This window comes from Perissodus microlepis, chromosome 5 (assembly GCF_051167445.1).
Source record: "Perissodus microlepis isolate ML-2025 ecotype Zambia chromosome 5, ASM5116744v1, whole genome shotgun sequence".
In the NCBI taxonomy this organism is placed as follows: domain Eukaryota; kingdom Metazoa; phylum Chordata; class Actinopteri; order Cichliformes; family Cichlidae; genus Perissodus; species Perissodus microlepis.
The window spans coordinates 37516402-37544234 of record NC_140465.1 but is presented as its reverse complement, the minus strand read 5'-3'; the positions used below and the strand labels follow the sequence as shown (position 1 = coordinate 37544234).

General features: G+C 46.7%; 1 protein-coding gene and 1 long non-coding RNA gene across 2 annotated transcripts; both read left to right on the top strand.

The window, feature by feature from the left end:
• Positions 1 to 4095: 4095 nt before the first annotated feature.
• LOC146387821 (uncharacterized) lies at positions 4096 to 24182 on the top strand. Its single transcript, XR_014800326.1, has 2 exons — positions 4096 to 4364; positions 21559 to 24182. It is a non-coding gene; the product is annotated as an uncharacterized LOC146387821 (long non-coding RNA).
• Positions 6809 to 14212, top strand: LOC146387822 (nuclear factor 7, brain-like). The gene has a single exon (XM_084929672.1). It carries the CDS (start codon positions 8842 to 8844, stop codon positions 10177 to 10179), a length of 1338 nt encoding a protein of 445 aa, XP_084785798.1. The 5' UTR covers positions 6809 to 8841; the 3' UTR covers positions 10180 to 14212.
• Positions 24183 to 27833: the final 3651 nt, after the last annotated feature.

Below are 27833 nucleotides of genomic sequence, written 5' to 3'. Positions count from 1 at the left end.
GTCCCATGGCATGCTGGGTAATATCCCTGTGACTCCTCCTCCTCAAGATCCTTTATTTGTCACATGCGTGGTTATACAAATACAACACATCATATACATTAAGGCAGGGGCGTCCAACTCCAGGCCTCGAGGGCCGGTGTCCTGCAGGGTTAGATGTGTCCTTGAACCACCACAGCTGATTCAAATGGCTAAATGACCTCCTCAACATGTCCTGAAGTTCTCCAGAGGCCTGGGAATGAACTCATCATGTGATTCAGGTGTGTTGACCCAGGGTGAGCTCTAAAAGCTGCAGGACACCGGCCCTCGAGGCCTGGAGTTGGACACAGCCTGCTGATGGATCATTTTGTGATCTTTTCTTGTTCCACTGTCTGCCTTTGCAGAAGTAAAATGAAAGCATCATTAGAACCTTTGTCTGTTTCTCTCTTTTGTCTCTTTGAAGCAGATTTGCTGTCAGAACTGCTGTTAAAATCCATGTGAGATCTGTGAGTTAAAATGTGGACATTCTGCAGATAATCCAGCTCTGCCTCATGTTTCTGTCACTGTGGGGTCTCCTCCTGGTAATACAAATCAATCAACGCCGCACTGATACATTTAATGAGACATTATCTCACGAAAAACCACAATTTGCATCTCCTCTGGAGAGAAGAGATGAGACGGGCTTATTACTGCGCTGCCACAGAAGCACATTCAGGAAAAAGGAAATATCAAAGTGTAATGAGAAGATCATGAAGTGAAGTGTGTCCTGAAAGCAGGAAGGAGCGACGCTGTGCTGCGTGTTCAAACCTCACAAACCGACCTCGAGGTAAGAACAACACATCCAGTTTGTCTGCAGTCAAACCCTGCAGTTCCTCTGACGTCCAGCAGAGGCAGCGGTGAGAATCTTCCTCTACAGTCAGTGGGGTTCGGTTAACAGCTACGGAGCCCTGCAGGGGACATGGGAGAAAAAAAAATTAAGACGGACTTTTGCGAGATCTCGCAAAACAAACTCGGGATCTCGCAAAACTTCTGCGAGATCTCGCAAAAGTTGAATTCCAACAATGGCGGCAGCTACTTAGTTGTAATGTTACTCTTTCTGGGTCACAAAATACACTTTTAAGATATTTTGAGGCGTGGATGTAGTTGTGTAAACGTCAGATATCTGCTCGGTTTACCAGACATCACATATTTGCAAAAGTGCTCCGACGTTTTCGGAGATCTGACACCCACCATCTCGAAGCTAACGGGAGGTCGAGACCTACTACAGCCGGGAGGAACACCGCTTTCCCGGCACATCGTGCCTCGACCTCCCGCTCGGCTTCGAGCTGGCGGCTAAAACTTTTGCGAGATCCCGAGTTAGTTTTGCGAGATCTCGCAAAAGTCCGTCTTAATTTTTTTTCTCCCATGTCCCCTGCGGGGCTCCATAAACAGCTGATCCTGAAGGTGAGAATGGACAGCTGCCCTGACCTCTGCTGTGGAGAACATGATTGGCTGCTCTGTTTCCTGCTTCAGCTGACTGACTCCTTGGGGGCGGGGCTCCTGTTAGCATCGTGTCTCTGATGCTAATGTCTGTGACTCTGTTATCATCATCATAGTTTATTTATATAGCACTTTAAAAACACACAAGGCTGACCAAAGTGCTGAACAACAGAAATATAAGAGATACAATAAGAATAATAAATACGAACAAATAATAAACATAGTAATAACAATAAAATATAAGTAAATACAAGTCGGTTAACCATTGAATCAAAGACCAGCAAATAAAAATGTGTTTTTAATCTGGATTTACAAACAGGCCCTGATGTCGATTACCTAATGTGAAGAGGAAGATTATTCCAAAGCTTTGGAGCCACGATAGAGAATAATCAGCAGGGCGCCGTCACTCCCAGAGCGTCACAGACACCCACGACCCTGTAAACCAGCACAGGAGGTAACCCATCCTGAAGCATTCACTCAGTCAGTGTGTGGACGTACTCATGTACTGAGATAATGCAGCTTTCCATCTCCTGGTGGTTCGGGCGGTGTGCCGTAGATCCTGTGGGTTTCTGTTTGATTCTGCCTGATGGTGGTCAGAGTGGAACCAGCAGAATCAAATGTGCACCTCGTTCAGAAGACCTGCAGTGAAACCAGTTTTTGGCTGTTCATCAGTAAAATCTGATCAGAGCTGCACGATGAGGTGGCAGCTGTGGAGGACCGAGAGAGTTACAATAATCACGGTGGGAGACGGTTAAAGTGTGAAGTAGACGTTCCACTGAGTGACAGTAAAACTTTGATTGTTGCGTTTCTGAGGTGAAGGTAACACCGAGGCTTTTAGCAGATGATTGGTATTACCTGCGATGTGCTGACGTCCTTAGAGAACGTGTCTGGATCGAGCACTAGAACCTGCAGCTGCTGCAGCTGCTGATGTTACCACAGCAGGAGGAATCCTAGAAGAGCCACATGGTTAGCGACAAAAACATGATGAGCTCATCCGTCTGCCTCAGTCTCGCTTCAGTCGCTGGGTATCATCTTACAGCAGTGTGCACAGGCAGCAATAGCTTTGGTAGATGAACAAAGCCAGCAGCAGCTCCGTCGTTACGCTTAAAGAAGATCAAGCAGATGTTACAGTCTCAGAACCACTCAGGATTGAGTAAATCCAGAAAAAGCGGTCTGGAAGTGAGCACAGACCCGGATGTAAAATGAAGCCGAACGTCTGAGAATCAGCACAGATGTTTGTCCTGAAGAGAACATGACAGACTGAGAGCTGCTGAGAGCGACGGTGGTTAGCCGTGAAACACGCAGCTGATGCAGGTGGTGTCTGAAAGGAGAAGATGCCGGTGCAATGCTGAGTTTCCTTTGAGTTTCCATTATTGAACATATATCAAAGATTTACACTGATAAAACTTCAGAAAGGTGAAATACTCTGAAAACACCTTCAACACATCTCCTGGTTTCTTCTTCACGTGTAGGCGGTATTTTGGCTCCGGCCCATCTGAGGTTACAGACACGAGTGCTCGGTCCTGTGGGGACGCACGGCTGTTATCAGTTTACAGTAGAGTCAAGTTATTCAGCTCTAAATGTAAAGTACGTGCAGAGAATCTCAACTTCACTTCACTTTTCACCGGACAAGCAGAGAGATACCATCAGTCTGACCCCCTCAGCTGCCGGGAGATACCAGCTCCACCTCTTTTAAGGAGCCAAATTCCTTCCCACAGACTCTGTCAATGATTACTGAGTCAGCAACACACACATACACACACACACACACACACACACACACACACACACACACACACACACACACACACACACACACAGTCTGATTAACCTGATCACCCAGAGACAGAACTACTCCTCTTCCTCCTCCTTTCCTCTTCCTCCTCTCTCCGTCCTGTGAGTTTCTGCTGTTGCTGCTCATAAACAAAGACAGGTGAACACATCTGGGTCAAAATGTTAAATAAATAGTTGACACCAGTTGATTTTCATGCCTGTTGTGTTAATGCAGTCTGAAGTTGGCCTGTGGCGCCCTCTGCTGGTCACTGCTGTAATGATGCCCTGGAAAGAAGAGAAATCTGCCTGAAGGAGGTTTTAAAAGCAGGTCCAGGATCAGAACTCTTCATCCACCCAGACTGCAGCGCCTACAGCCTGTGACATCATCTGTGACATCATCAGTGACAACAGCAGTGTTCAGGCATGTTTTTCATGGCAGGACTGGAGCATGTTCATCCAGCCGGGCCATCAGCAGGACCTCTGCATGTTACTCAGGAGCCTGAACCCTCAGAAGGGCGTGGCTCTGTGAGTGAGAGTTCTGATTGGACGGCATGGGAACATTACAGACAACCTCATAGGTGTCCAGAGTTTGGTCAGCACGCTGTTCTGTGGAGCTCAGCACCGAGCTGACGGCGGGATCAGCTCGATAAACTCCATGTCAGGAACCACACGTCGCTCTCTTCATGCGTCTAATTTATTCTTAGTTTCTTTCTTCGATGTTATTTACGCGACACATTTGATGGTTGTGCTGCAAACCTGTGAAGGAACAAAGATTTCTGCAGGCTTCATTTAGTTTGCTGATAGTTTGTCTTTAAAAGACTAAAAACGAATGACAAAGAGAAATCTTCATGAGGAGACTTTTCTGTGTCCTTCACCTCCTCTGGTCTCTTTATCTCCTGCAGACCGTCCTTGGCCTGAAGTCAAATCTTCTCTGAAAAGCTTCTCTGTCTGCGGTCGCCCCCTCCCTTCCCCCGGCATCGATCCACTGAGACGGTCCATTACAACGTCTGCAGCACAGCGAGAGGAGGGCGAAGGTGGAGGACGAGCGAGGCCACATGGATTGATGGGGAGACAAAGTGGAAGAAGAAGAGCAGGAGGGACAAACTCCGGTCTTTTAAATGGACGTCCTCCTACAGGTTAAAAATAATGACACTCTTTAGCAGCTGCAGTTCTCCTGGCGTCCAGCAGAGGCAGCAGTGAGTCAGTCCCCCCAAACGTGTTTACAGCCTGAGACACGACCTGGTTTAGTCTCTGATATCACAGTTTCCTCTTTACAACACCTGTACGGATGTTTCTATCACTCACCTGTTTACAGTTTGGTATTATTAGGGGCGTGGCCTCTTTGACTGACAGGTGAATGGTGTAAACAGGACCTCTGGATGTTCTGTGAATGCAGTGCTGAGTGTACTGCATCTCTAATGTGTCTAATCACATGTAGCATTTACAGTATTATATTAATGATTTGCAGTATTTGCAGTACATGTCAGGTAACTCCTGCGTTGCCGTGCCTCCACAGCAAGCGTCCTCTGTTACGTGACGTCTCCTCTCTGCTGTCTGACCGCTCAGCAGGTCAGCGTCACACAGGTCTGCGTCCCACAGGTCAGCGTCCCACAGGTCAGCGTCACACAGGTCTGCGTCCCACAGGTCAGCGTCACACAGGTCAGCGTCACACAGGTCTGCGTCCCACAGGTCAGCGTCACACAGGTCAGCGTCACACAGGTCTGCGTCCCACAGGTCAGCGTCCCACAGGTCAGCGTCACACAGGTCAGCGTCACACAGGTCAGCGTCCCACAGGTCAGCGTCACACAGGTCAGCGTCACACAGGTCAGCGTCCCACAGGTCTGCGTCCCACAGGTCAGCGTCACACAGGTCAGCGTCACACAGGTCTGCGTCCCACAGGTCAGCGTCACACAGGTCTGCGTCCCACAGGTCAGCGTCACACAGGTCAGCGTCACACAGGTCAGCGTCCCACAGGTCAGCGTCACACAGGTCTGCGTCCCACAGGTCAGCGTCCCACAGGTCAGCGTCACACAGGTCTGCGTCCCACAGGTCTGCGTCCCACAGGTCAGCGTCACACAGGTCTGCGTCACACAGGTCTGCGTCCCACAGGTCAGCGTCACACAGGTCTGCGTCCCACAGGTCTGCGTCCCACAGGTCAGCGTCACACAGGTCAGCATCTTTAGCATTTTTAAAGTTTCACCTGAAACCAGAAAGGTCCTGGAGACACGGAGTGGAGACAATCGGCTCTGAGAGCTGAAGAAATGCTGCTCAAAGGTCACTGACACCTATGGTCATGAGCTGTGGGTAGTGACTGAAAGAACGAGATCGCGGATACAAGCAGCAGAAATGAGCTTCCTCCGAAGAACAGCTGGCCTCTCCCTTAGAGATAGGGTGAGAGGTTTGGCCATCCGGGAGGGGCTCAGAGTAGAGCCGCTGCTGCTCCACATCGAAAGGAGCCAGCTGAGGTGGTTCGGGCATCTGATAAGGATGCCTCCTGGGCGAGGTGTTCCGCGCATGTCCCACCGGGAGGAGGCCCCGGGGCAGACCCAGGACACGCTGGAGAGATTATATCTCTCGGCTCGTGAGAAACATTCAGATCTTCTGCCGTGCCTCCTAAAGACGAGCGAGCTCAGAGGTCACGCTCGTGTCTGTTTTTGGTCTCGCAGGACGCTTGGACTGAGACACGAGAGAGACGCAGAGTTTACAGGAAGTGGTGCAAGATGAAAACTTTACTTTCCTCCTCCTGCAGCATCTCGTCAGGATGTTTCAGCGTCTGATGGTCAATTACGTTCTGCTGGATTTAATACAGCAAATCGATTTAGATCAGCTTCCAGCATTGAGAGCGAGCAATGACCGTGAATGACAAGCAAGGATTATACTGACACACACACACACACACACACACACACAAAGACAAACACAGGAAGAGAGACGCTTCATGCCTGTTTGCATTGGTTTTGTGTTTTTCGTGCTTTCCTGCCACTTCAGGAAGCTTCACTGAGGTCCTGCCAGCGTCTCCAGGTGCTGCCACCTGCTGACAAAGACCACAGAAGGGAAGACATAAGACGTCTGTGGACACTGAAAAGATTGAGCCATAAAAATCTACAGACAGTCGTCTGCTCCTGAATGATCACTGCTGAGAAACGGCCTGCAGCGCCATCACGTACAGAAAGTCTGTTGTTACTTTTTCCTGTTTTCTGACGTGTGGACAAAATCTGCAGTTTGAAAACTGATACTTATGTCACAGTTGAATAATCTTTAATGTCATACACTAAACACCAGCAAAGTGTGTCTCCATGGCTACCAGAAGAGAATAAATGTTAAAAACAAGTTCATGGGGGGTCAGCTCAGGGCCACAGCTCGTGGGGGCCACAGCTCGTGGGGGGCCACAGCTCGTGGGGGGGCCACAGCTCGTGGGGGGGCCACAGCTCGTGGGGCCACAGCTCGGGGGGCCACAGCTCGTGGGGGGCCACAGCTCAGGGGGCCACAGCTTGGGGGGCCACAGCTCGTGGGGGGGCCACAGCTCGGGGGGCCACAGCTCGTGGGGGCCACAGCTCGGGGGGCCACAGCTCGTGGGGGGCCACAGCTCAGGGGGCCACAGCTTGGGGGGCCACAGCTCAGACCTGACAAAGCTGCATCTATGGCTGTCAGCAGGTCTGAGTAAAACGAGTGCTGTCTCCACTTCCTGTCTCTGAGCCGACTCACAGACACAAACAGGTCTGTGATTTCTGATTTTTGGGGAGAGGTAAGCTAAGCTGTCCTTACTGACAGAGAGACAGCCAATCAGCTATGTTCACAGTTAGTCGGTCACACTGTTCATGCTGGCATATTCATATGAAAAAAAAGAAGGCAGTTGGATTTCTTCAGGTTCAGGAAAATGTTTCTCCTCTCATCCGAGAGGTGGAGACTCCCAGGAAACGAAACCCGAGAGGGCGTGGTCCTGGTTGGATGGTCCTGACTCGCTGCCAATCAAGTGAGTCGTCGCATGAGCCCAGGTGTGAAAACTGTTGGGCGATTACCATCACCGGGGCCGACGGTGAAACCTCCGTGAGACACTGCCCCGCCCCGCCATCATGTGGCTTAGTTAACACATAATTATTTTGGTGTTCTCTTGTTGATGTTTATGTTAATGGTTTATTTTAGCTTTTATTGTATTTTGAATTTTCCCCTTTATTACTCGAGTCTTTGTCACATCTTTATTAACCAGATAATCAAACTGTCAGAGCTCTGCTGAGCCAACCATCCCTTTAACGTTAACTAGTAATGACTTCATGAACTTCTTCACAAATCACCTTTGAACCATTAGAGAAAAATGACTCATTTAATATTATCTACAGCTCAGTACCATTGATGTTAAGTTAGACTCTTTTTCTCCAATTGATCTTTCTGAGTTAACTTCAATAATTACTTCCTCCAAACCATCAACGTGTCTTTTAGACCCCATTCCTACAAAACTGCTCAAAGAAGTCCTGCCATTAATCAATGCTTCGATCTTAAATATGATCAACCTATCTCTAATAATCAGCTATGTACCACAGGCCTTCACAGGCACAATAATGCATTACATTACATTACTAAAAAATGTAATGTGATTACAGTGAGGTATTACACCTGACGCAGTGTAATCAGCCCTCTGTGTGTCTTTTTATAAGAATCCTCACAGTGTGTCTCACTGATAGCAGTGGCCTCTCAGGTCTCTGTGACTCCGTCATCGTTCTGCTGTTACGATGCCAGCGTGCTCAGCTGTGAGAGGTTTTCTCTCTGATTTCTGCAGTAACACGGAGGAGTCGTCCTCACGCCTGACGAAATAAACCGGTCGGTGAAATGAAGTGAAAAGGATTTAAAATAATAAAAACCTGTTTGAATAATCAGAAGGAAAAGACGTTTATGGAGTTAAAGTATGTTTGAGGAAGTCGTTCAGTCGTTACGACCCTTTGTGTCATGTGTTACTTTTACTAAAATAACACGAGAGAGCCTGACCGTCTTATTTTAAAAATCTCCAAAAAGACAACAAACCCTGTTCTTTAAATCTGCTGATGCAGTAAATCCTGAGAATACAGACAAAGTGTTTCCTGCAAAAAGGCCCAAGTTAAATCACCAAGTACTCAAATCACACGTTACATAAACCGCATCTTTAAACGAAACGTTGGTGGAAACGAGACGCTGAACACACGACGGTCTGTGTGTTAAACCACGTCAGTGATCACCACACCACTGCTGCACGCCGGCAGATTTTCCACTCTGATAACTGTGGAATGAAAGAAACCTGACCTGCAGGTAACGCAGAAGCATTCATGCGATCTCACAGAGCTCCGCCCTCACCTGTCTCGCCTGCCGTAAAACAGAAAGCAGGTTGTTATTCTAACCAAAGACAGAGACGGACAGACTGAGCTTCAGCCCAGCTGCTGCACAGAGACAGCTGCTGATGCTCCACAGTGATTTCCATTTATCAGTAGCTTGTGTCGTGTAGCTTCGTGCCACATTGAGAACAGGTTCTGTGGTTTGTGTCTCATGCGGTGACAATAAAGGCATTCATTCAGCAGCAGAGGAGGGAGGGGAACCAGGACTGACTGTACTTCCTGTCTGCTGCTTCCAGCTTCACTCGCAGACTCCATGGCTTCCAGATCAGAGGAGGATCTGTGCTGTCCGATCTGTCGCGACATCTTCAGAGATCCCGTGCTTCTGTCGTGCAGCCACAGCTTCTGTAAAGACTGTCTGAGGAGATGGTGGAGAGAGAAGCCAACACACGAGTGTCCGATGTGTCAGAAAAGATCTTCGAGGGTGGATCCACCGGTTAGTCTGGTGCTGAAGAACCTGTGTGAGTCGTTTGTAGAGAGGAGAGATCAGAGAGCTTCAGAGGATCTCTGCAGTCTGCACTCTGACAACGAGCAGACGAAGCACAGCGACCACACGTTCAAGCCCATCGATAAAGCTGCACAACAACACAAGAATGACCTTCAGGAAACTGTGGAAGCTTTAAAGCAGAAGTTAAAGGTCTGTGAAGAAGTCCGAGTGAAGTTTGATCAAACAGCAGAACACATTAAGGCCCAGGCCCGACGCACAGAGAGGAAGATTAGGGTGCAGTTTAAGAAGCTTCACCAGTTTCTAGCAGAGGAAGAGGAGGCCAGGCTGACCGTGCTGTGGGAGGAAGAGGAGCAGAAGAGCTGGATGATGAAGGAGAAGATGGAGGCTCTGAGCAGAGAGATAGCAGCTCTTTCAGACACAATCAGAGCCACAGAGGAGGAGCTGAGAGCTGAAGACGTCTCATTCCTGCACAACTACAAGGCTGCGGTGGAAAGAGCCCAGCGCTGCCCCCTGCTGGATGATCCACAGCTGCCCTCGGGAGCTCTGATAGACCAGGCCAAACACCTGGGCAACCTGACCTTCAGCATCTGGAACAACATGAAGTATATGGTCTCCTACACTCCTCTGATCCTGAACCCAAACACTGCAAACCCAGAACTGACCCTGTCTGAGGATCTGAGCAGCGTGAGGGTGGGTGGGCTGCAGCAGCTCCCCGATAATCCAGAGAGGTTTGATCATCTCTGCTTCGTCCTGAGCTCTCAGGGCTTTACCTCAGGGGCCCACAGCTGGGTCGTGGAGGTTGGAGACTGCGGACACTGGGGACTGGGCGTGTTAGCGGAGTCCGTCCGGAGGAAGGGACCCATACGCTCTGGATTTGGTGGAATAGGATTCAATCAAGGTGAATACTCAGCTCGCTCAGGATCTGCTCCCCCCACCGTCCTCCAGCTGCAGAAGAAGCTCCAGAGGATCCGAGCGAGTCTGGACTGGGACGGAGGACAGCTGTCGTTCTCTGACGCTGACACTGACACACACATACACACCTTCACACACACTTTCACTGACAGGATGTTTCCCTTCATCAGCATCGGGGATAAAGTCCCAGTGAAGACTCTGCCCGTGAAGCTGTCGGTGGATCGGAGATATTAAACCAAACAGACACGTGACCCCGTCTGAGCCCGGAGGGAGGAGTGTGTGTCTGTTGGACAGGTTTGTCCTCGTATGTAACTCATGTTGCTGTGTATAAACCTGTGTGTGGATCAGTAACTCATCTGTCACTGTTCACCTGAACTTTCCTCTCAGCAGCCTCTGTCCACAGACTGTAAATAAAAGAGCTCAGCTAATGTGACCTCTGACCTCTTCACTTGTTCTCAGACAGCTGACACTGCACACACACACACACACACACACACTCTACGTCCCCATAACCGCTCTGTGATACCCAGGGTCACACCAACAGAGCCTTGGCCTCACCTAACACGGCACCTGAGGGTGGAGGGCTCAGAGGGCTCGTTCAGAGGCCCCTCCTCCTCTGTGCGACTCTCGTGTTACGGCTCGCTCTTGGCCTGACCCCGCCCCCGTGCTTTGGGAGGCGCTGACATGAGCTGCTATCACAGGGCACACCTATCTCCACCACACGAACATGGCGACTCATTCAAATAAGACATTTGAAATCTGAGACGGTGCTTCTCAGAGTCAAATCCACAGTCAGCAGCCGTCACAGCTGCAGGCAGCTCGCTCCAAGCTGCACTCAAAGATCACCTCCGACCTGTGTTTCTTTCTCCGCCCTTTATTTTTCTGGCAGGTACTAAGAGCTTTCCTGTGCACGGACCTGAAACGTAATAATCTCAGTTTCATTTGAAATGTTTGGATTTCTGCAGCCTGTCTGTGCGGCAGCTGTTCAGAGAGGTGAGGCCAAGATCGGTGGGCAGCTGGGATCAAGGTGGCAATCGCTTACTTCCTGACGTTCTTCTTTCCTCCAGTTTCTCCTCCAGCGAAGGTGTGACAAACGGCTTTCTCTGCTGTCGCAGGAAATACAGCTCTCCAGTCACCTCAATGAGTAATGAAGGAAAGATGGCGGAGTGCCTCGGGAGCTGTGCGGTGATGGAAAACCAACACTGGGACTCATTTGTGTTTGTTGAACAGCAGGAGAGATGAAAAAGTGCCTCAGAGGACTCGACGGCGAGCAGCCAACATGTTCCTGAGGCCTTTAATAGACGCGCAGGCAGGAAGTCGCTTTAGTTCTGCCTGACTCTGATTTACAGACCAACCGTGGAGCACGCCGCTGAAGCCCGATGATGAGCTGTCAGCACAGCGAGCGCACTATGATGCACGACGAGCCGAACACACGAGCGTGGCGGGGAGAGGGAACGGCGGTGTCAGAAGGGTTACCGCATTAAACAACGCCCACTTTGATGCCGTGACGACGTCCTCGTCAGAACACCTGGACAGGTTCCTCTGAGCTCCTCCGGTCCCAGCCCGGCGCCCCGGAGCAGTTTGGGGCCCGGCCCGTTGAAGCCTCGGTAGAGAGCTGTGATTGGCTCCTGGAATATTTCAGCTGCTCTCGCGCCCGAGGACGTTTCTGTGCCGCAGTGCTCGGCCCGTCTCCTGCTGCCTCCTGCTGTCGGTCGCTCCCGTTTCCCTGTGACTCATGTTGGAGCAGAGACCCTGTCTGACCTCTGACCCCGAGCAGCCTGCGTTTCTAACAGACACAGGCTCCTCCTCCTGGTCAGCAGCTCGTTAGATGCAGCAAAGCTCCCAGAGCTTTAACTGACCTGCTTTTCCAGCCCCTCCCCCAGGTCGTCGGCCCGAGGATCAGGGATCAGCTGCCGTCATCCATCAGACGGTGTTTGGGTAATTAGGATTCGGATGTTCTTTAGAAATAAACTTATTTCACTCCAGACGTGTTCGCTTTGAGCACCATGGAGACGTTCAGTCAGAAACATAAAGTGAGATGGATTTCAGCTTCAGCTCCTCCCTAGCGATTTATTTGCCGTCCTCTCTCCAGCGCGGCAGCTTCAGCTCAACAGGCACAATAATCCACTTTTCTGTGAGCCGTAGTTCTTTGTGGTTCGATCAGCAGGCTCCTCCCTGCTCACATCCCACAGGTATTTACCCACCACAGAGTCAGGTTACGGTTACGAGTGGTTGCATGATAACTGTGTGTGACTGTCGGAGGCGTGAGGCGGTTCTGACTGATGAGTGCGCGGTCACGTCTAGGCTCAGACTGTAATCACACTTCATGCAAACTCCTCTGACGGGACCACAGGGAAGCACATCTTGTTCCCTGGACCTGTGCTCGGGCTCTAGCAGACGACCCCCCTCGGCCACATGCACGATTCATGTTTCTGTGCAGAGTGACGGCACCAGTTCACTGCTACCAATCGCTCATCCCACAGAGAGCTAACCTCAGCAAACACAGCTCGCGTGATTCAGTGGAGAGACAAAGGCCCGCGTGAGTCGTTGTGGGCGTTTGGTTTGGATGAAAGCCTCGGGAGGCCTCGAGCGTCGGATGAAAGCTTCCAGGTCTCAGGTCATTCCTGTTTGCAGCCGTTCAGGCAGAACCAGACGGCAGACAGACTCATCTCTTCGAGCTGTCGTCACGTGACCAGGACGGGACACGTTTGATGGGTTTGATGAGCTCACACCGCAGAGACGTTCCTCTTTTCTTTTTTTGCTTTTAAGGTGAAGCTTCTGCAAACGTTGCTGTTGAGTCTTCAGACAGATTCACCAACGTCTGCATGCTGCGTTATCTACGATTCACCTGAGCAGATCTTGTTGGACCCTCATGTGCACCAGCAGCAGGATGTCAGATACGCTGCAGTAAATATTCATGTTTTACTATCATTATTATTCATGACTGTATTAGTTGAAACCTTATAAATGAAAAAGCTGTAAACAGCTGAAACTTAGATTTTTGAGATGGTGAAACTTTATTTAGGACTCGTGAACTCCAGACTTCCCAACAGCCACTCAGAGACCCGCCCACACGGCTCAGCAGTTCCTCACAGCCTGGATGTGAAACTTGTTCTGTGGAATAAAGAGAACAAAGCCATCTTTACTCTGGGCCACTTGCTTTCGACTGACTGTTAGTGCACGAGATTTCTGCTGGAAACCTGAAATTCAGCCACAGAAACGCTGTAAAAAGAGCAAAAGTCAAACTAAAAAACAAAAAGTCACTGATGTGCACAGAAATGCTCACACACAAGAGTCACGAACAGGCCACTTCTGTAACGTCAGCGTCAGGCAGACTGATTTGAAATCGACACGTTTGCGATCGGAGTGTCTGCGGTTTGATCCCCGCCTCCTCCGCGCTACAGGTCCAAGTAATCTGGTCGAGATCAGAAGCTCCGAGTTGCTCCTGCGCTTCAGCGTGAAGCTGTTACTGCTGCATTTACCAGGCTGAGGTCAGGAAACACTGATGAGGTCTCACACCGAGCTTTTTCTGACGTTCACGTTCGAGCTGCTTCTCAGTAATTACAGCTATAATTATAATTATGGTTCCAGAGCCTGAGCCATTATATGTAGCTGGTATCTCTCACACACCAGCTCAGTGTTGGGCTGTCTCTTTATTTAGAGTAGAGATGGACCGATCCGATATTACGTATCGGTATCGGTCCGATACTGACCCAAATTACTGGATCGGATATCGGCGAGAAATAAAAAATGTAATCCGATCCATTAAATATCAAAAAAGCACCTCACAAAACTTGCTACACGGCGTAACTCGGCTCATAACCGTAGCACGTTGCAGCAGTGTGCTCACGTGATAGAGCGGCTGTGTGTATTTGTAGCCTCGCTAGCAATCCGGCATTTCATCTCCGAGGAAGTTTTCCCAGAGAGAAGTAAAGCAAGTGTGTAAGTTCATCTCTGAATGTTTGTAAAGCATTCCTGCGTTAAGCTTAACAACCGATATATGGAGCGACTGCCCCTCTCTCTCTCTCTCTCTCTCTCTCCTGCTGCTACTTCAATCGTGAAACTGCTTAATGATCAGCTGATCGTTTCTCTTCTTTGTTTTTGGCCCACTTCTCACCAGAAAGAGGAAACCAGCAGCTGAACAACAGCAGCACTATTAAGCTTGATAAGCTGTTGTTAGAATTTATTTAATATTACTTTCTACACCAGGATCTTTTTCTACGCAGCTGACGGCTGGTAACTGTGCAGGGGCGGGTCTAGCAAGTTTAGCCAGGGGGGCCGATAGGGCAAGAACAGGGAGAAGGGGGCACAAAGACATACTTTTCTTTCTTATTCTCATTTAAAATGTCGAGCTTTTAATAAATAATTATCTGAATCTTACACCCAAAGTTTTAATCTGATGTAAAATATATAGAAGTCCATTACTGTATATAGTAACTGTTAAGTCTAATATACCCTAGTAAGCTATAGTACTTTTTCCTTTGGGAAGGTACCATCTGTGCAGTCTGCAGTTCTGTTGAAGAAAGATGTTGAATCTATTTAATTATTCTTGAAAAATGATTTATTTCTGTGCATTTTTCCACACTGCATCAAATTAAAGTTGATTACATCGATTAAGCATCATGAGGTGGAGGGGGGGGGGTGGTTCCCTATTTTTTTTTTTGCTGGGAGTTTGCAACCCTATTAGTTAGGTTGCTTAATATTTCTGCTAAGTACTCTTTAAAATACCAGAATAGGGAGGATGGAGCAGGTTTAAGTTAATTAGATTGATCAGTTTTGCTGAACTATGAAATATTTTGGGCGCAGTGTATTTTTTACATACAGGTATAACAGAATAGCTTCAGTGTTGTTATTTATTTAAACTTGAGTATAAACTTATACAAAATGCAGCAAGATATTAAAAAAACGTTTTATTGATTAAAAAACACACTATATCGCGTCTGCTCTGAGACTGGGTCCAGATAAACACCCTCAAACAGACAAACACCTGAAACAGGAAAATCAAACTGATAAAAACAAACTTCGCTCACATGAAAAGTGTTTTGGTCTCAGCTCGTTCTGCGCCTGCGGTTTTGTTTTCAAGGACGCTGGGTGGAATCAGCATCAGTGGGAGTCTTCAGGTCAGAAGCTCATCACTGTAACCTTCAGGCTGCTGTCAGAAAAACAAATTAAAGTCTTTGTGATCTGCAGGCCTGAGCGCCCGCTCACTGCACGCTGAGAAAAATGGAAGACCTTGGCATTTCCAAAGGAAATGTTAACACGCTGCGATTCTGGTTCCACATTTTAACACACTGTCATCCTGTCATATTTGGACTCATAAAGGCTTTACATACAGTGTGTGTGTGTGTGTGTGTGTGTGTGTGTGTGTGTGTGTGTGTGTGTCCATACTGTAGCAGTCAGGCGGGGGCTGATATATCTGCAATGACATGCCTTAAACAACGGCGAGGAAGATAAGTGAGGTCGGCGTGAAATATGATTAAAGCACAGCCTTCCCCTCGCCTTTGATTTAAAGGAGCACGACACAAACAACTCATCTCTCCCACCCACACACAGACTTCAGAGGAAAAGCATGAAAAACCAGCAAAGAGCAAGAGAGGACAGAGAGGACGGAGACGCCACGTCAGCACTCTGAGAGCAACTTTGGGGCACATTTTACTCTTTAACGTGAAAAAGTCCTGCAGGAAGAAACGAGTCTGACCGTCGCATCAGCTGACCCCATGCAGGACCGTCAGTCAGCTGATGTTTGTCCGGGTGCAGCGTTCCAGGTTATTCGGCTTATTTCTGGATAGCAGGGAAGTGTTCATGAACTGTGGAGTCCACGTGTTTCCTGCCCTGCGCGGGGCAGCAGGTGCAGCTCCAATCTGAGATGTTTCACAGGTTTCTGTTGCAGCGAGCTCCTGTTCTGTGACGCGTCACAGCGACAGGGGCGCATCTACAGAAGATTTCTTAGGGTGGCAAAGAAATCAGATGGGGAGGCAAAATCCAAGCCTTTCTTTTTCAAACACATGCAGGTGGTTACATGTGGTTAAAATGATTCAAATGCAGTAAGTTTACATGCTTTTCATATAAATATAGTCCATAACTTGATTATTGTCTGTAGCCCACAAATGATGTGTGTCAGTAAAAACATTGTTGGTCCGAAGAGAGCAGCACAGGGAGAAAGCTGCAGGCCTGACAGCAGGTGTATCACTGCGCTGGTTTTCTACCTGGTGACTGTGTTTACATTGCAATGTGCCTTTGTGACATTCATTAGTGCCCTCACTGACACACAAAACAAAACAACAACTACACAACAGAACAACTACACACTCCACACTAAACGTCACAATGTTCCCACATCTAAAAACTCGCTCGCAGTATTTAGAGAAAAGCATGGCTTATATATTTTTTTAAATCATAACTCTGGATTTACTGAACTGTAATTAAAATTTAAAATCATCCTTTGAAGTCCGAACTTTCAATATGGGCTGAAATAGAGACTCAGAGTGCAACAACCAATCTGAAATTCCCGTGGTGTTGTTCAAAATGTGCTCTGCCACAATCATAAAGCATCGGTTGCTCCTGACAACAAAAAATAAAGCCGGTCCTGCTATGGGCTGAACCATTTGTTAATGGTGGAGGGGGGTCACACTATTCAGTATATTCAGTTTTAGCATTTATACTCACTGTTGACTGTAACTACGCTCAAACTGTTAATGCTATCTTATTGTAACACTGTCATATGTAACACTAGGGTGGCACTTGCCACCCCATGCCACCCTTCTAGATCCGCCCCTGCACCACAAGCCGCTTTACAGCACCCTCCATTCTGATTGGGGCAGAAGCAAGCAGCAGAGAATTAGTAGCAGCGAGGAGTACGTGTTGTTACTCATGCTGGATTTATGGAAGCTAAAATAAAATGTGCGCTTCATGTTTGGAAGCAGGTGGAAATCGTTGTTTTATCTCTCCACTGAGCCGAAGCCGTTTCTGCTCACTGACATTATGGAGAAAATACGAAGAGGTTAATGTTATACGACTGAAAGTAACAGCTGCTGCAGACAGCGCTGTGAGTGTGTGCGTGCTTTAAGCACTTTGGTCAGTAAGACTGGGAAAGAGCTGCTGTAGTAATAAAGTTTAGCCTGACAGAAACAGGAGAATAAAAATGTGACTGCGAGATGGAGCAGATTTATCGATCTCTCAGGGCTGTCATCACGGAGAATCTGATAATCAAATGCTTCATTAAATGAATGTTTGAAGACAGTTTAAGGCAGGGGTGTCCAACTCCAGGCCTCGAGGGCCGGTGTCCTGCAGGTTTTAGATCTCACCCTGGGTCAGCACACCTGAATCACATGATTAGTTCATTACCAGGCCTCTGGAGAACTACAAGACATGTTGAGGAGGTCATTCAGCCATTTAGATCAGCTGTGTTGGATCAAGGACACATCTAAAACCTGCAGGACACTGGCCCTGGAGGCCTGGATTTGGACACCCCTGGTTTCAGGTTTTGTTCTTTCAGCCTCTGTGAAGTTTAACTCTGAGGGTGAAGAACAAAAACTGGTTAGCAGGTGCAGTGTAGCTGTTCATACGGATATAAAATTATTTGGTTTCAGAAAAAACTAAATAATCAGGGTCTGAAGCTGCGTCTGAGATCATCAGGAAAACCGGTTCTGGAGCAGGTCAGGTTCACATGTACAGAAATGAACCAGCTTCACAGCAGAGGATGTTAACCCTGAAGATACCTGATGAGGCAAGTACAAACCTGTGAATCTACCTGTGGATCAAGACATCAGCAGTATCTTTGTGTTTTTATAAGTAATGATTTAAGATGAGTACAGTATGGTATCTTTGATTATCTGTCTGTGTACACAGACATGCTGTTGGAGTGGGTGAAACACGACCTTAAAGAGTTAATATTGTAAAGACCCTACAATAATACAGAGACAACAGAAAACCCCAGCAATGATATGAACCCCTATAAGCAAACACAGTTGGTGACAATGGGAAGAAAAAACCTCCAGCAGAACCAGTGACCGACTGGGGTGAAAACAGAGAGCCAGAGATTAATAATCAGTAATGATAAGGGGCCTGAAAGTTGAAGGCTCAGCCTCCCATTCTACAGGCAACCCTGCAGTGTGACTTCTGATGGATGATGGATGGATGATGGATGGATGAATGGATGGATGGATGCATGATGGATGAATGGATTGACAGTTGAATGGATGGATGGATGATGGACTGATGTATAGACGGATGATGGTTGGATGATGGATGAATGATAAATGGATGGATGGATAATGAATGGACAGATGATGGATATATGGATGGATGGATGATAAATGGATGAATGATGGATGAATGGATTGACAGTTGAGTGGATGGATGGATGAATAATGAATGGATGGATGGAAGGATAATGAATGGACAGATGATGGATGATGGACTGTTGTATAGATGGATGATGAATGAATGGATGGATGATGGATGGATGGATGAATAATGAATGGATGGATGGATGATGAATGAATGGATGGATGATGGATGGATGGATGGATGAATAATGGATGGATGGATAATGAATGGACAGATGATTGATGGATGGATGGATGGATGGATGATGAATGAATGGATGGATGATGGATGGGTGGATGGATGGATGGATGGATGAATAATGAATGGATGGATGGATGGATGGATGGATGGATGGATGATGGATGGATGGATGAATAATGAATGGATGGATGGATGGATGGATGATGAATGGATGGATGGATGATGAATGAATGGATGGATGGATGGATGGATGGATGGATGGATGGATGAATGGATGGATAATGAATGGACAGATGATGGATGGATGGATGGATGATGGATGGATGGATGGATGAATAATGAATGGATGGATGGATGGATGGATGCTGAATGGATGGATGGATGGATGATGAATGGATGGATAATGAATGGACAGATGATGGATGGATGGATGGATGACGGATGGATGGATGGATGATGAATGGATGGATGGATGATGAATGAATGGATGGATGATGAATGGATGGATAATGAATGGACAGATGATGGATGGATGGATGGATGACGGATGGATGATGGATGGATGGATGATGGATGGATGGATGGATGAATAATGGATGGATGGATGGATGATGAATGAATGGATGGATGGATGGATGGATGGATGAATAATGGATGGATGGATGGATGGATGGATGAATGGATGGATAATGAATGGACAGATGATGGATGGATGGATGGATGGATGGATGAATGGATGGATAATGAATGGACAGATGATGGATGGATGGATGGATGGATGATGAATGAATGGATGGATGATGGATGGGTGGATGGAAGGATGGATGGATGAATAATGAATGGATGGATGGATGGATGGGTGGATGGATGGATGGATGGATGAATAATGAATGGATGGATGGATGGATGGATGGGTGGATGGATGGATGGATGGATGAATAATGAATGGATGGATGGATGGATGGATGGATGAATGGATGGATGATGGATGGGTGGATGGATGGATGGATGGATGGATGATGAATGAATGGATGGATGGATGGATGGGTGGATGGATGGATGGATGGATGAATAATGAATGGATGGATGGATGGATGGATGGATGAATGGACAGATGATGGATGGATGGATGGATGGATGATGAATGAATGGATGGATGATGGATGGGTGGATGGATGGATGGATGGATGAATAATGAATGGATGGATGGATGGATGGATGGATGAATAATGAATGGATGGATGAATGGATGGATGGATGGATGGATGGATGGATGGATGGATGGATGAATGGATGGATAATGAATGGACAGATGATGGATGGATGGATGGATGGATGATGAATGAATGGATGGATGATGGATGGGTGGATGGATGGATGGATGGATGAATAATGAATGGATGGATGGATGGATGGATGGATGAATAATGAATGGATGGATGATGGATGGATGGATGAATAATGGATGGATGGATGGATGGATGATGGATGGACAGATGATGGATGAACGGATGGATGATGTCACAGTTGTGGAATAATGTGGGCAGGGCTTCCCTGTTTGAGGCTAATGAGTGATTTAAAGTGTGCGGGACAGTTAAAGTGCAGAGGATGGGGGGCTGAATGAATACTTCATGAAATGAGGTCATTATTATCCGTGCTCAGGCTGCACGCTCACTGCAGGAGCGTGCAGCCTGAGCACTGCACCCACTCACTGCACCCTAAAGCTCATCTCAGAGCTTCAGGGTGAAATTAAAAGAAGAAGACATGAGTGAGTAAATACTGTGATTTATAAATGTTCAGACAGCCTGTAGTCTCCCTCTGTCCTCAGCGCTCCACCTACAGCTGTGTGTGGTTATCTGCAGCACAGATGTTTGTTTTTGCTGCTGCTGCTCAAAGGCACGCTGGAAAAGGATGAAGCGAAATATGGTGAAAATGTCCTGATTTGTAAACGTCTGCCACTGCAAACACTGTCACAAAGGTGTATCAGTAAATGTTTAATCGTTTCCTCCTCACACGTCTCCACCTGCAGTGTTTCCTCTCTAAATGTCGGCGCGTACCGTAAATAAATCGTTTTGTTGCATGCTGCACTTGCTCCCTTTTTCTCTGAGATATTCACTAAATATTTCATCGAGGTTTTTCCCCGCTCTGCCTCCTGCTCAAACCCAGAGTCAGCACAAACTGGGTACATAAAGAGCTCGGCTAAAGTGTACTGCACTGCAAACCGGCCTTCCTTTTTCATGTTGTGTATCAGGTTCCCTGCAGCTCTGCTCACAGAGGACGTTCCTGTAAAACTGGTCCTCTAGGAGCTGCACAACAGGGCCAGCTTTACAGATGAAACTTTCAGCAAGACCAGATAAATAAATAATTAACCTGCATCACAGCAGCGCTCACCTGCAGCATACATTATGGACAAGCTTCTCCATCAGCATCTTCCTCCAGGGTCAGCGGGGCTCAGGTTCAACGCCGTACAGTCACGCTCTTTGTTATTCAGCAGTAAACTATGTTAAAGGTCAGAGTGGACACAAGCAGCACTCACTGAACCTGCATTTGTTCTAATGACCAGCAGGGGGCGACTCCTCTGCTCCAATTGGACAGAAGACTGAGAAAATTACTTACAGCAGGTAGATTTATTTACTGGAAAGGTGTGATCGTGCTGAATCCAGCAAACGTTCTGCATTAAACATTAAAACCCGGTCCTCAGGTCCAGGTCAGGGACTGCAGTCAGGTGAGGAGAAGCCGCCCGTCAGTCAAAGAGGCCACGCCCCTAACAATGCAAACAATCAGCCTGTAAACGTGCTTATTTCTCCTGTACAGTTTTAACATGTGAGTTTACTGGGACTGACTCACTGCTGCCCCTGCTGGACACCAGAGGAACTGCAGCCTTTTGAACGTAAGCCAGGCTTCTTCTTGCAGGTTGATGCTTGTTTGAAAAATAAAACAGATGCTCGGGGATCAAACCAGGAAACGCTTACTCTGCTGTTTTTGTTGTTTTTATGCACATTTCAGAGGCTTTCCTTTTTATTTTCATTTTGCATGTATTTACAACTAAAGTCTTAACTGTGTCTTTACTCTGTGTGTCTGCAGGTTTGTCAGACATCTGAGTGACTGTGTTTTATGCTGCGACGCTGGAGGAGCTTCGACCTCAGCTCGAGTTTGTTCAAAGACATGAAATCATGAAAAATGGATCACAGGATCAAATGCTGAATAATCCTGTGACTGTCCCCGCTGCTGCGTGAAGAAAAGACGACTGTGTTTCAGTATTAATGTCTGCATGTTGTTTGTCTGCGACAGACCGCTGAGCGACGGCGAATCTGTCAGCTGCTGTGTCTCAACCTCGCGAGTTATCTGCACGCTAATGGGTTCAGTCAGCGCTACGGTCGGGCCACGTGACTTTAGATAAGATCAGTCTTATCTTCTCATGTTAGTGTTCTGCAAAAAGCATGGATGCAAGTTTGAGCTCAAATGTTAACCCAAGAAAAATGGTTCGTCCCATTTGACGCCTGAGTTTGTCATGATGGCGTTTACATGAAATCTCTATACTTTTTCCAAAAGGCTGTTTTTAAAAAAGAGGGATGTGGGCACCATGATGTCATCTATAGTTTCCACAGATCAGGTTCATGTTTTTTAGCCTCCAGCCAGTCACTAATATAACGATGCAGATACGAGGATCCACGAGCTCCTACCAAACTGTGCTCCAGCAGAAATCAAGACTCATCAGACCAGGCGCTGTTTCCAGTTCCTGTTGTCCAGTTTTGCTGAGTCTGTGTGAAGTGTAGCCTCGGCAGCTGACCGCTGCGCTCTTCTGCTGCTGTGGCCCATCTGCTTCAAGGCTCTGAGATGCTCTTCTGCAGACCTTTGTTGTAACAAGTGATTACTGGAGTTCTTGTTGACCTTCCTATGAGCTCGAAGCAGTTTATCTACTCTCCTGACATCTGACCTCGACAAGGTGTTTCCTCCCTGAGAGCTGCTGCTTGCTGGTATTTTCCTGGTTTTTAGACTTTTCTGTAACTCAGAGATGGTTGGTGGGAAAATCCCAGCAGATCGGCCGTTTCTGAAACAACAACCACAGTCACCGTCATCTTCATTGTGACACTCAGTTTGAGCGTTGGCAGGTGGTCTTCATCATGTCTGCATGACTGAATGCTCTGACATGCTGTCATGATGCTGATTATATATTTATGCCAATGTGCAGCTGGACAGGTGTACCTAACAAATTGTCTTTAATAACATGCAGTACAGTCAGAACATCTGCAGCCGGGATTCAGAAACTCACTTTAAACTGCATTTAGTGTAAAGATGGAGATAACAGAGTACAAATACTTCATCACTGCATAAAATGCTTGAGTATTTCTGACCGTTCATTTCATGCTGGCTGTCTTTGTTTTGGTGCAGAGGTGAATCTGATCTAGAGCTTTTAGAGGCCGTTAGAGGAACTTAAGTTTTCAGCCCTGGAGGTCAGAGCTTTTTCTTATTTCTTTTCTCCTCACTACTCTTTTTCCTCTCTCTCTGCTAAATCCACCCCCAGCCCGACCTCACCTCTCTGTGTCTCATGGGAACTTTCCCAGTGAGCTGGTGGAGGATGATTGAGACGGATGTCTCGCTTGGCCGGCAGAAGGATGGAGACACTGATGGACCACGCGGGGGTCCCGGCAGTCACTGCTCTGAGTCACTGGTCTTTGGGGCCTCTTGTCAGATCAGCTGCTGATTGATGGTTTGTTGGTCAACGCGAGCACACGACCCTCCGTCCACACTCGACCTGGGGTCCCTGTGGGGCTCTGTGCTGTGCTTCAGTCAGTGTTACAGGAGCTGTGGTCCAGCTCACAGGTGGAAGGACTGAATGAAACCAATGAACTGTCCGGTGCTGCGGGATCGTATGTTCAGGGAGGAGTCGGGTTTATTTGTCCATGATGCATCAGAGAGCACTGCTTTATTAAGAACATGCAAACTCCACACAGAAAGACCCCGGCTTGATGGTGGAATTGAACTCAGGACCTTCTTGCTGTGCGGCAACAGTGCTAACCACCGTGCCGCCGTGCTGCCCCTATTATTCAGTTCAGTTTTATTCATATAGCCACAAATCACAACAACAGTCGCTTCATGGGGCTTCAAATTTACAATTGAATAACATTTAATAATATTTACAAAACACAAAAGGAAAAAAAGATGCTTGTGACTGTGCATCAGATTCAGGCTGAAGCCTTTTATCGTACTTTATTTATACTTCTGTGAACTTCCTCTGACAGGGACACAGACCAGGACACTTGGGTTTAGGTGATTTTGTGCTGCTGTGTAGTTTTTAAGCATTATCGAGGTTTTTCCGTCTAAGCTGGAACAGAAGAGCTGTTTGCTTACTCGCTGGAGAAAGTAATTTGTTACTCTACTCGTTACATTACTCTCTTAATACATTTTCACATAAACACCGGTTAACAACATAAACCTATAGCTACAGTGACACACACAACACAAACCCCTGTCCTAATGAGGACACACTTATAATCTTTTTTTTTTTTTACATTTTTATATATGAAAACAAAGTAGAGTGGTTGTCATGGTGATTCTACTGTAGAAATGGAGGCAGTTTGTTTTTTTCTTTATATCCGCCCGGCTGACCAACCTTTGTAACACCAGTAACATGAACTTTAATGTAATTACTGAATTTAGCACAGTAAAATGTTACGTTATTAAAAAATGTAATGTGATTACAGTAACTTTGTAACCTCGTGGCTTTGAAATGCATTACACCCAACATTGCCTGCAGGCCACACATCCGTCTCCCACTCTGTGTGGAGTCGCTGAAGAAATGTTCCTGCTGCTCTTCAGTCTTTTCTTTCCTCTTGGAATAAATGTTTATGAATCAGGCTCAACATTTCCATCAAAACAAAGGAACTTCATTCATCATCACACACAGCTCAGACCTGTACATGTGTGAAGCTTCTCCGTATTAAAGTAGAGCCACATTTAGCAATAATTTTAGACTTGTTTTAAAATAATGATACAAAACCCATTTAGGCTGCTTTGTTATGGAAAAGTAATTATGTAGAGTGGATATGAAACAGCTAACAGATCATCTATAGAGGAATGGCTTATTTGAAGAGTTTCAGTCAGGTTTCAGAGCTCATCACAGCACAGAAACAGCTTTAGTGAAGGTTACAAATGATCTTCTTATGGCCTCTGACAGTGGACTCATCTCTGTGCTTGTCCTGCTAGACCTCAGTGCAGCGTTCGATACTGTCGACCATGATATCCTATTATATCCTATTATATCCTGCAGTGGTTTGTATCATATCTAACCTGTTCCTACCCAAAGGGCTTTCTGAGCTTAATGCTTGAAAGGAACATGCCCACAGTGAGTATTTCTCTGCAATTACAAACTCTGTGTAAACAATCTTGGTATCAAAATGAAGAGGTGTAAATATTGCAGGAGATGTTACTGTGTCACAGTTGCTGAGCCTGGAACACAAAAAGTAAGTAGATTTTTTCCTCCTTTAAAAATATGCTTTAGTGCATTTATTCAGAAAATCAGTAATCAACATCATCTGTGCAAAGATTTATGCTTCTAAAGCGAAACAGTGAAAAATTACTGCACTTTTAATAAATAAATATTCAGGCGTTGATTTAATTTCATTAAGATGTCTAAAAATGCTTGATTTTTGAATATTTTTGAAGAATTAACCACACATTCACAGTCTGTGGTCCTTTCTGCCCTGCACATGGACAGTTTAAATGGACTCTGGCGCTTTAAACTCTGAGGGGTTGAAACTTCGGCTGCTATTGGGCAATTTGCATGATTAACACCTCTTAATAATTTGAGCCAATAGAATCACGGTAATGATACCGCGTTCATGTCACTTCCACCAATCAGAAGTTGCAAAGCCAAAACCCTATGTGACTCTAAATTTATGACACGTGAGAACAACGGAGGAAGCCAGATGTAAGCAGAGTTTTGTCTTAGCGGATGTGCAAGGTTGCGTTTTTGTGGCGCGCTCGGCTGGTTCGGTGAGTTTGGTCGGAGCGCGGTGAAGCTGGTTAGCGCTCAGCTAGCTAACCAGCTACACCTTTTGTTGTTACATGAAGTTTGGAGAGGTCATGGCTCGGTTGTATGTGTTTAGTGGACTTTTGCCTGAATGGGCTCCTCCCAGGTTGTGACTGGCCTGTGTCCCACTAACATCAGTCAGATAGTTGTTTGCTCAGTGTCGAGTTAGTTCCTTTCATTCAGGACCCATTCGTCCTCCTGCCAGTCTGACTGCCCTCAAACATCCTCACCTGCCTCTCTGGAGAAATTCACACCTGCTCACAAACCTGTGGACAACTGGAGTTGCTTTACCCGAGGAAAGAGCCGCACAGGATGCTCATCTGAATCGCTCGTTCGTTGTAAACATGTTTGGTAAAAGCCTGACTTGTTATTCCGTGTGTAGCTTTCCGAGAACCACCGCAGCCTTAATGCTTCATCACTCTTAAAACGTCAGTCTGCACTGAATATGTATCGATGTAACATCTGTTCATTGGCTTTGACTTTTCAAAGTTACCTTTCTGTATGCCGTAGTTTACCTTTCATAAACTGCTTGGCACAGAGAGTAATGTGTTGTGTTCTTCCACACATCCTACAGAGCAGCTGTTAGACGCTGATTCCTGGTTCAGGTGTGCTTCTCTGCGCTCTGCCTGAGCTGATATATCCACAGAACAGCTCATGACCTCTAACACCCCATACGGTCTCCAGCTGCTCCTGACACAAGCCTTCTATCAGAGCATTTTCATTCTTCCTCAGTCGCCTCTCATTGATCTGAACAGACTTTCTGTTTCTGGAGATCCAAACAAGTTGAAGCCTGTGCTCACACTCTCTGTTTTTATTACTGCCTCGCTCCTACTGCTCTCGGTCATTGAGGTGAACCAGCTGCTTCTATCTTCAGAAACTAGCAGACTGTTAGTGGATCGCCCACAGAGTAGCCCCGCCCCAAACCCTACTCTACTTCCTGTTCATCTCTGACTCTAACGTGAACTTAAAGCAGCATCTGAGCCATAAACTCATCAGGAAAGAGTTTACTGAGCTCAGAGATCATCAGAGGCTTATTCTTCTTCTGTAAATCAGACGTCGTTTTACAGAGGCTTTGCCCCCTGCTGGACATTAGAGGAAATGCAGGTTTAATAAGCTTCACGCTGACTGTTATTAAGTTGATCTTTTTCTAAAGTGATTTTGTTTTGATTCTTGGTTTAGTTGGAGTTCACTATAATAACTATAATAACTCGGGGAGGTACACAGCACCAACTGTACTAGCTGTCCTAGATTCAGCTTTGCTGCTGCTCGCTCCTTAAATCTTTTCCTCCAGCTGTGTCCTCCGTGTCGGAGCGCTGCTGTCCTTGATGAGTGCTGGATGAGGGGCGTTATTTTCTAGGCTAGTTTGTGGAAGATGTTCGGATTCGACTTGTTCGGATAAATAAGAATAAACAAGTTTTGGAGGCTCTGACCTGTTGTTCTGCCTGTTACAACAAAACCTGCGTGACCTCCAAAGTAACCTCGCCTTCACCGGAACAGCAGTTTCTGCCTCAGTCCAGGGACGCAGCGCTTTGTTCTCTTTGCAGAATAATTGTGAAGAATCTGCTGGAGTACGAGCAAACAGCCCGAGCTGACCTTTATCTCAAGGTTTTAAATGTGCTCTCTCTGCTCTGTGGAGCTTTAGCAAGTTCCTATTTGAGCCTGTTGTTCTGTACAAACAAGCCAGCAACACTGCGGGCGACGCAATAAAAGACGTGCGAAATGAAAGATGCAACACTTTCTCGACCATGAAATTGTATCTGAGGGAGATGAAGCTAAATTAAACGATCAGGGCAGGAAGCCCTTTAGTGTAATGTGGCTGAACACTGTGTAATTAACAGGTTTAAGTAGCCGGTTTGGTGAACTGGATGATTCTTAATTTCAGCTAAATTTGCTTTAATGAGCACACATTTTTCTGTTCTATTTTAAGTCCACTGTGTGGAAATTATAAGGAAAAGCAAACGGTGAAGGACAAACGCCTGGAGGAGATGGTTACGTCCGATTGTACGGATACGTTTCCCTCAGAATAAAATCCAACCTGCAGCCGGGCGACACCAGAGGACCATCACAGAAACCAGCATCAGCCAAGTGCAGCAAATGTGTTAAACCCTTATGAATTTTATTAAATACTTTGTGTTTTAGGCTACGTCCACACGTCCCCGGGTATTTTTGAAAACGCAGATTTTTCTATGCGTTTGCACCTTTCGTCCACACGTAAACGGCGTTTTCGGTCACTGAAATTTTTAAAAACTCCGGCCAGGGTGGAGATTTTTGAAAACTCAGTTTTTGCATTTACGTGTGGACGAGAAAAATGGAGAAAACGGAGAAA

Coding starts and splice junctions, on each gene's coding strand:
- LOC146387822 (XM_084929672.1), top strand. CDS start 8,842: ATGGCTTCCAGATCAGAGGAGGATCTGTGCTGTCCGATCTGTCGCGAC.